The sequence below is a fragment of the Epinephelus moara genome, chromosome 13 (assembly GCF_006386435.1).
Source record: "Epinephelus moara isolate mb chromosome 13, YSFRI_EMoa_1.0, whole genome shotgun sequence".
Taxonomy (NCBI): Eukaryota; Metazoa; Chordata; class Actinopteri; order Perciformes; family Serranidae; genus Epinephelus; species Epinephelus moara.
Window position 1 is genome coordinate 25,814,465 of NC_065518.1, and position 9,932 is coordinate 25,824,396.

The 9,932-nt window shown below is 41.4% G+C and overlaps 1 protein-coding gene across 1 annotated transcript in view; it reads right to left on the minus strand.

Annotated features, from left to right (window-relative positions):
• Nucleotides 1-5,349: 5,349 nt before the first annotated feature.
• shisa8b (shisa family member 8b) overlaps nt 5,350-9,932 on the minus strand; it is a 43,716-nt gene continuing 39,133 nt past the window's right edge. Inside the window, exon 5 of the mRNA XM_050060228.1 lies at nt 5,350-5,894. Coding sequence (XP_049916185.1) covers nt 5,350-5,894 — 545 coding nt within the window. The remainder of the gene's footprint in view (nt 5,895-9,932) is intronic.

Sequence of the window (9,932 nt, forward strand, 5' to 3'; positions counted from 1 at the left end):
AATGTAGGAAATCATTAGTGTAATGTGAGAGGGGTCACTTGAATTGATGAACCCTACAGGGAATTATCGACAACCACAGACTGTATGATAGAAGTGGAAATAGCCTCCAGGTCTGAGAACTGAAGCCAATGTGGAAGTGGCGTGAACCCGCATTTTCTCTAATGGCCAGCAGGTGGCGACTCAACTGGTGGCAAAAAGAAGTATTATTGTATAGAAGTCTATGAGACAATGACCCTACTTCTCACTGGACTTATTACCTCAGTAAACATTGTCCTATTGAGTTTCTGGTCGCAGTCAGTAGTTTCAAGTTTTCTTCAATACAGCATGATTGAGTATTCAGTAAATTAAGGTCTCATTTAGAGTAAAATAGATAATCAAGCAGAGTGGGCTTTACGGCACGGCTACCTTGGGATTGACCGCTATCTACTACCGTGGTGTCTTTCGGTTCTAAGTCAGATCCACCTGTCGCTCCTCTAAAGCTCCACCCTGCTCCAAATATGGTCACTTCTGGCTCCAAACAAAAAAAACAAGATGGTGAGCAAAAAAGCTCAAGACGTCAAAACAATATTCCACAAACCAATCTGTCACATCACAGTGGCTGTGTTCGTGTCTTGTATGAAATCTCTGCACCCAACTCTCCATTTCCCCTGAACTCTATGGACTATTCTAGCATCTTTCAGCTCATTCTTTTGGTTTTTTAACCAGCAACTTTACTGTTTTGGTTCACTATCTCTCTAGGGCATTGTTTTCAGCTTCAGCAGTCAGATTTTTTTTCTCAAAGCAGCTCTAAAAACCCACTGTACTTTACCTGTCCACCACCATAACCAAAAAGACAAAGTCAGCGACCAGCAAGTGAATATAGTGAAGCATTTAGAAACTAGATGGATATTTCCCTCAAGAGTTAGCAGAGACCAAACTGTAGCTAAAAGGAGATTGAATGTTGGATTTGAATCACACTGCCAGATTCAAAATGAGTATAGCTTTGAATCTTCTAAATGTGTAAACAGTTGCCTGTCGAGAAGGCAACATCTAGAAGTTTGGCATGTCATCGTTTTTCTCAGCTTGTTTCTGCTGCCCCCACAAGTGGCCATAAAAGTAAATTACTGCATGCTTAGAAAGCATCTTGGAAGATAGTAACCTAATGGCGCATTTCCATCAGATCCAGGGACGAAGGGCGCTTTCTACTGACTTCCTATGGATAGCAGGAGAAGCAGTCGCACACTGGGTAGTGGGAGTGTTGTAGAAAGCTTGGTGGAGGTTTTTTTTGGTGCATTGGCTTGTCTGTATTTGCGTTAAGTAGACTAGATTCAACTTTAGACAAATGAGTCAGTCCATTTTGATGCATCTGGCTCACGAAACTTGGACCAAGCTGTCAAACTAGGCAAAGTACTTCTAAAATACAACGAGACTTAGCAGCGGCATTTCCTGTTTCTTGCCTCAGATGTTTTCAGAAATACATTTTGGTTGGACTGTTTAGACGAAATAACAGTTTATGAACAGGTCTAGCTAGAAGAGATCCAGGGACCACCCAACTAGCAGTGCATTTATCCAGTCAAATGCAATCCATAATATGGTATGTCATCAGTGGAAAGCCCATCAAGCATGTCCCCAAGCGTCCTTGCTGCATCCGGTGGAAATGTAGCATAACAATGTTCTCTTTTGTTGCCTTGAGAACGATGGTTGCTTTTAGATGTTGCACTTCCTTAATATACAGCATGATATAAAAGGATTTAGGGACGTTAAGCCTGCGGCTCAGACTTGCGCTGTTGTCTCTCAGGAAAACAGGACATTTGAAATTTAGTTTGATGTCTCAGACCCCATTATTTCCTGCATAACTTTGTGAGGCTGTACGTGATTGTGAAGTCTAAGGTAGCTCCTGTGTATCTGTGGGTGTGTATGTGTGTGCCAAAGCTGATACCAAAATTTGATTTGGCTAAATATGGCAAATTTATATGATGTCACTACTTTATGCGGGTAGTTTAGCCGCAAAGAGGGGTTCAGTCATTTAGTGGCACTGTGTTATGTTGTGTGATTTGTCCATTAATTGTGTTTGGTCTCCATTCACCTGTACTTATAGTTTTGCTTGACTCTTTATTCAGCTGCTACAAAAGCACTTCTCACTTTAACCACAGAAAATGTGCTCTTTAAGCACATGTATTATTACCTTATGGAAGTATTTCTGGGAACATGAGCAATCATTGTTAACAGCTGACTTGACTGTGCAGTTCCTGAGGGTGTTGGAGCCATAAACTCTCACCAACAAGTCCAGTGGATGTGTAGCATTAACTGTTGCATGTTCATAGCAGCAGCTCTGCACACTGTCCTTTGCTGTACAGGCTTCAGAGACAAGATGACAAATGTTTAACGCTCTAGGCCTAGAAGTGCCTCAGCGAATCCCCCTGCAATGGTGCCCGGGGCTTGGAAATCACACACAGGCATCCACACACGTCCACACACTCTGAGTTATGACCCAGACAGCTTAGTAGTGAGAGACCCAGATCCACAGTGACTTCTTTCCTTTCTACCCCCCGAGGAAAGAAAACAAGCGGCCATGTACATTTGTTTTTCTATTTTTCTCTTCTCTCTCCTCCCTTTCTCTTCTTTTCTAAAGAGTTCCAGCCTCTGGCTCTTCCACTGTCCCTCTCTCTTCTCCTCTCCCTCTCTCTAGACGGGATGGAGGCTGATGGGAGCTGACATGATGGTGGCATTGTCCTCACCGTTGAGTTAATGTGACCCCGGGGATGCTGTCCCTGTGTGCTTGGCCCGATGGTACAGAATGCAAAGCACTTCATTGTGGATAGAGGGTGGGAGAGGCCGAGGGGGGTGAGAAAGAAATGAGGAGAAAACAGCTGTGCATGGAGGTAGACTGAGAGATGCAAAATAGAAGAGGTGTTTTTACAAGAAGAACAGGAGGGACAAAGAACTGCAAAGAAAGACATCTACGGGGCCTGAAAATGACCTGAACTCTTTTACCTTGAGATGATTTGTAATTACACCTGAACTAAATTGTATATGATCTATAGGATACAATAAAAATGTCCAGCGTATCTAAAAAAAAACATTAAAAAAACAAACAAAAAAATCTAACCCTAACCCAAATGTCAAATCAACCATTTGTGCTTAAAATAAGTTGGAATGTTACTGCCCCATACCACAAACTCCACAAACTCACCATAACAAGATGATTTAACAATTAAACAAACAAAGAAACAAAAACCCCACATTATCACCTTGTGCAAAAACATCCCACTTACAGGAGTTATGAAGGACCCCCAACTTCTTAACCACCACTGCAAAGCATTTTAGTCAAAATATCATCTTTTCATGTTTGTGCTAAAAAGCAAACGTACACTAAATATGATCTACTGCCAGCAGCCAGTTAGCTTAGCTAGCATTAAGACTGGAATTAGGGGAAAGCAGCTAACCTAGATCTGTCCAGATGTAACAAAATCTGCCTACTAGTGCCTCTGAGGCTCATTAATTAAAGGGTAACTAAATTATTTTTCATCTTGGACCCTATTTTCTTATATTTTTGTGTCTGTGTGAATAATGGGAACAACAGTTTTTGAAATTGGTCCAGTACTGAGTGAGACCACTGCAGCTGACAGATGCGAAACAGGCTACAATGTAATGTTAATGGACAGTTATACACTGTCAATTTACGTCCACTAAAAGTGCTTGTTTTTGCCACTGACAGGCTCAGATTGTTACATTATGGAGAGGATCCCTTCAGAGATAGAAATGTTTTGTTAAAGAGGAAGATTCTTTCTCTTGAACCAGTTCTAGCTCTGAAACTCCACCAGACTTCATTTAAATAAACAGTAATTTTATCATTACAAAACACAAGTCGTCAGAAACAAAATAAAACTCACAAAAATGGTCTCTGTCTATCTTTTAGCTGATTAAACAATTGCCAACTCTGGATTGGTTGAAATAAACCATCAATTCCCTGATTTAGATGTGAAAATATGCTGGCTTTATTCACGCTAAAACTACTGTTTATTTAAATGAAGTCTGGTGGGTTAACCAATTAGGATTTCAGGGCTGTTTTTGGTTAAACAAAAGGATCTTACTCTTTAATAAAAAGGTTGACCTCTATAGGGATCATTTCCATAATGTTTCAGACACTTAGAATAACAATGTGAGCCTGTCAGTGGCAAAAACAAGCACTTTAATTGGACGTACATTGACAAATGTCCTAAGTGGTCATATGGCAGATTGTGTTGCAGCTCCTAGCTGCAATGGTCTTGTTCAAAAGTGGACTAATTTCAAAATTTGTTGTTTTCATTAGTCACTTAGACACAAAAACATGGGAAAATAGGGTTCAGATCACAAAAAAAGTTACTCTTTAACATGTTATATCTTGTTTCTTTTAATTTTGTACAAAACCAAAGTGTAATAATGACTTGTTATCGTTAGACTCCAGGAAGTTACTGCGCTCCCGAGTACTCATAACCTTTACCAGGCGAAGCCAAGTGGCTGCTGAGAGGAGCTTCATATTTAGCGTACAGATATGAGAGTGGCATCAATCTTTCCAGCTAACTCTTGGAAGAAAAAAACAACAACTATTCTTGAGAATAAAGAAAAAAGATTTTCAGTGTTCTTCCAAATTTAAATTGAGTCATTCCTGAGGTGAGGTCTAACTCCTGTAGGTGAACCACATACATGGATCTTAAAGGTTACAAACAACATTTACATTAAAGCAGCTGTTGACAACATTAGGAAGTTTTGCCTCTTGCTGCAGTATTTGTCAGCTGTGGAATGTTTTTAATAACCAAACCTGACCATGAACCAGGCTGTTGTTTTACAGCCACTTGTACTGATGACCTATTTTACCTATACTTAACCAGAGCTACTTGGCCCACACAAACTGTTCGTTTCTGCTAAATCTGACAGGAAGTCAACATGTAAAACCTTTTCAAAGACAAAATCAAGCCCCCTGCTCTAAGAGCTGGCAAGATTTGTGTTGTCCTTTTCTCTCATCTCTATTCCTATAAGGCCTGTACAGCCACAATGAAACCACAAAAACTGAGGATCTGTGAAGGCTGTGTGACCTATAGGAACCTGAAAGTGATAGATTTCCTTTCAGGTACAGTCTAAATGTGATCAAAGACCATCGCTAGAGTCCAATTATAACCTTCACCTAATCTCTAAAGTGTGGTGGTTCTGCTATGCTCTTTTTCTCCTGAATCTCTCTGTTTCTACTCATCAAATCATCCCTTTTTATCTCATTAATCTGAATGTGTCTTTCTGTTTAATATCCCTCACTTGTTGGGCCAACTGTCCCAAAGTCTGGCATTTAGCTAACACCAAAGCTTTTTGTTTAACCGCTCTCTGAGGCCTTGGCACTCAGACAGTCACCTCAGTCGTACTGTGGGTGGAGTAGCTCTTCTGCCTGTTGTGGTGGTAATAGGAGGGTTGAGATGGGTGTTGCCCCTGTACATGCTGCCCCTGCGCGGCCCCCCTTTCGGCTCCTCCGTACACCCCTACATAGGGCTGGCTAAAAAGATCCGGCATGTTCTCTATGCTCTGCTGCCTCCGGATCGAGTAGCCTTGTCTGCGGGTGGAGCTGTGCATTGAAGGGGCGGTGTGCCCCGGGGCGGAGGCCTGCCTGTGGACGTGGCGGCTAGTCGGCTCCCAGGCTTTGAAGGCAGAGCTGGAGAGCAGCGGGTGCGTGGTGGTCTTGGGGAGGCGTGCATGCTCCAGGTGGCTGGAGGGGATGGAGATGGAGAGAGGGGCATGGAGGTCATGGTGCGCCGACACAGGCTGGTGGATGTATGACTTCTCTTTGGGCTGTGGAGGCACAGGCTGGAAGGCTGGAGGTGCCACAGGTTGGTACTGGGAGAAGTCCATGAGTGGGAAGCTCTTGTAGTAGCTACGAGACGCACTGTGCGCTGTAACAAAGAAAGGGGTGGGTGAGAAAAGTTTATTACAATATGGTTCTTTTTGTAGCTTTGGACATCTTTTTTTTTTTCATCTTAAGTGTTTTACAGACTGACTTCCTGGTTGAACTTTGACCTTCTGTACTTACTGTAGTTGTGCGTACACAGTTTTCCTGTGCAATGAGGGCTACAGACATTTAAGATATGTAATTGAAATGATCTGGCAAAAACAGTTTTCCACCTGTCTGATCATCTGACTCGGCAAATGCTATCATAACTGAGAGAAATGATTAACTTAAAATTAAAAAGTTGGAATTAAAGGAAATAATACTTTAATTTACTGTAGTGTGCTCTGTTTTCAACCTTTAACAATTAGGCCAGTATAGCATCCACATGCTATATTTGGCCTACTTAAACTTGTTTATACTTTAGAGTCATTTTCAATTTGTCACAGTCTGATGCAGTTCTGAGTCACATGCAGAAGTAGCCTAAAATGAACTGTCAATGTGCAAACACAGAGTCTGTCATTGTAGGAACACTGACGACTGAATCACACTTAATCCATGATGCATTAATGTGAGGACCTCCCGGCTTCAACCTGTCAGCAATGTCATGTTCGTTTGCTCCTCAAAATATTTTAGAAACTTTTAAAGGGAGGCCATGCAACTTTTGAAACATTAAATTACACATTCTTTCTCCTTGGGGATGAAAACTTAAATTGATAAGCAGTAAAACCTCAATTTAATACACTTAACGGGTGTTGCCACTTAAGCCTCTGTCCTAGTCGCCAGAAGAAAATGTTGGCATTGTATGTTTCAGCAAACCAAGCATGTGTTACATTTTGGTTTCATATGTGTCATATCAACGTTTAAAGTGATGTAAGTTTACTTTATCTTCGGGAGGTGGAAGGATGGTGGATGCTATGTCACCGAGGCAAGATGCCTGCCAAGTTGGAGACCATTGTTTGAAACAAACAGACAACAATTTAGCGAGTCATTGCTGCAGGGTTTTTTTGGGGGGGAAATGTGGGTGTTTTAGTGACCCATCACTGTGTTTCTAGCAGCTTGGGTTTTTTGTATAAACGTGGGTGTTCTTTAGTGACCTGTTGCTGTGTTTCCAGTGGCTTTTTAGCCATCAAACCTGAGTGTTTTTGTGAAAACGTGGGACTTTTTTAGCGACCTGTGGCTATGTGTCCAGCAGCTTCTTAACCACCAAACCAGAGTGTTTTTCAGCAAAAACTTGGGTGTTATTTACTTACTTGACGCTGTCCTTCCAGCGGCTTTTTAGCCAAAAATGGTATGGTTTTTAGTGAAACATCACTGTATTTCCACTGGGAATAATACCCCCCCAAAACTTTTGTTTATAACCAAGATATTGCTGTGTTTCCAGCCAGGATAGTGCCATGAAATCAAGACGTCGCTGCATTTTCAAGCTAGGATTGTGCCACCAAAAGCGGGTATTTTAAGCTAAAACATGATCATATCCTAACCATAACCATACGTTTTTTTTGCCTAAACCTAACCACACGCTAACCACAGTGTTATTACTGAAACATATGAAAACTTCAACATAATAACATACAAATGGAATGTATTTGTTGTTTGCAGAAACGTACAATGCCAACATTTACTCTGGTGATTGGGTTGCGGCGTCACTCGATCTGGTATGAACAATAGCTTATGGTGGCTAATGTTAGCTAATGTTAGCTAACTTTTGTGAGTTACTGCCGGTTTACTAACATTGGTGAGCCAGTTTTCTGAATTTATGACTCTTCTCCACTTATGCTACCGTTACACTTTGTTTTAGCAGGTAACATTATACCATAAATATCACTTGTTGCTATTAAAAAAGTTTCTTACTTTAAATGCTAACAAGAAACACTAAAACAGTTCACCTTTTGATCAAAAGTGAAAAGAGAGATGAGTTAGGAGGAAAACTAGAGGGCCAGCAAGGAGGTGAAAATTTAAAGGAAGACGCCTAAAAGAAGGACGCAATGTTATGACAGAACAGAAAACAAGTTAAATGGCAAAATAATTAGGAAGTATAATAGCAGTGCCTAGTTGGAAGGGTCAGTGTGACCCATCAGCAGCCAAAGAGGCTACTTTTTCTCCCATTACATATAAATTGGACTTTCTTGTTGAGAAAATATGAAATGCTAAATGAGTGGAAAGATAACGTAGAAAGAATCAGAGGAGGAAGAAGGATGGTCAGGATGAGGGGAATGGTTTGAAGAAGATCAAAGGGGAAAGCTGGTGATTTAAGTATTTCCAATTGGTGCATGCCCTTAGGGTGAACACTCGCGGTATTTCTCTTATGCGGGGCTTGAGAGGGCAGAAGTCACGGAGAGCAATGAGGAGGGAGGAACTGAGGAGTGAAATGGAGATGATGGAGGTAAAGGTATGTGTGTCAGGAAGTGGGGACATAGCAGTGAAGGTTTATAAATACCCTCGCCCTGAGTCCGGAGTGTGTGTGTGCATGCGTGTGTGTGTCATGGGCTAGCATGAATGTCACAGAGAATTATTTAAATAAACTAAAAACTGAGGTCATTGCCGCCAGCTTCTTGACTACATGAACAGTAACCTTGGCTGTGTGTGTGTGTGTGTGTGTGTGTGTGTGTGTGTGTGTGTGTGTGTTTTCATCGTTTTTGCCCGAAAGTCGAAGTCCACTAACAGCAGCTGTTTGTTTTCATCTATGTTTTAAATGCTGAGATTTCTTACCAGTTGATTTTATTTTAAAAATAGTTGATAAATGATGAAAAATTGATACCAATCAAAACTGTGAAAAGAAAATGTTCATATGAAGTTATATAACATTTGAATGCTTCCTACTGTACCTCACAGTTTGGAGGGTCATGTCTTTTTAAATCGTTTTTTCCACTGACTGGGACATGTTTTTTAACCTCAGTTTTTTAAAGGATGCATGTAGCCATATATTATATATTCAAGACCCTTTAAGTGACCTCTGGTTTATAACGAGTTAACTGGAAGCAATAAAAAGCTACCTGGAGAGGGCGGGTACAACCAAGCTAACACCAATTAGCTGGCAAACTAAAAGTCTGTAGGCTAGAAGCCTACGCTGTTACTGGGCATCTCCCAATTATGCTTAAAAATGACTTTCATGCTCAGTCAACCCTTCATGGGTAATAAAGGTTAAAACAATCTATCTTGACAAGCAGTGATTTGCCTTTGGCTCACTTGTATAGGGCTGTTTTGGTCTAATGGGATACCTGGGGTTGGATGTGGCTCTATATGCTAGTACACCCACTGCTATTCAAGGACAACAACATGTGTGTTTGACCTTTATAGCCATTAAATGTTTCGTACAATTACCTGATAAAAAACCCTACAGCCTATTTTCCAGGCTTTAGTAGCTTTGCAGTTACATCACAGTTCACTTACAAAACCACATCTGAAGGCATGTTAGCTTTGCTCTGTATCCCGGTTCACACTCAATAGTTTACTCAATAGTGAGTTGTGAATAGGGATTTCAGACAACCATGAACCCTCATTATGGTGAGGCCTTAACTGCTGTAGTGCTGCATAACATTTGACTCATCTGTTGAGTGAAGCTTAGCATTGTGAGTTTTGATACTCTTTGGTAATTGGGAATAGCTACCCACGGTGCTATTCTCTTCCTGTTTTGGTTGTGCAAAGGTGGCGCTTCTTTTTTGACGGAAGATCTCACCCGGTGGCAGACAGAATTGCATAGTGACAGTGAGGCTTGTAAGGAATTAGTCTAAATGTCGATAGTGTCATTATCCTACGGCGGTTACACTGTGCAATCAACATTTACTTTATAACAATAAACTAAAGCAAAAAAGTTTTATTTTTAATTCATGACCATTAACATATGATTAAGTCACTATGACTTTATGGGCTCTAGTTTCCCGGCACGGCGCAGGGTGGCGAACCCCGCGCAGAGCTAGTTTCGAGCAGCGCAACCCGAGGCGCGCTCAGTTTAGTAGTTTGGCAGACCGAGGTGCGCTGAGATGGGTGTGGCGGCGCAGCAGGGGGAGGTGTCGACAGATCCAGCTTGGCGCAGTGACAGTTT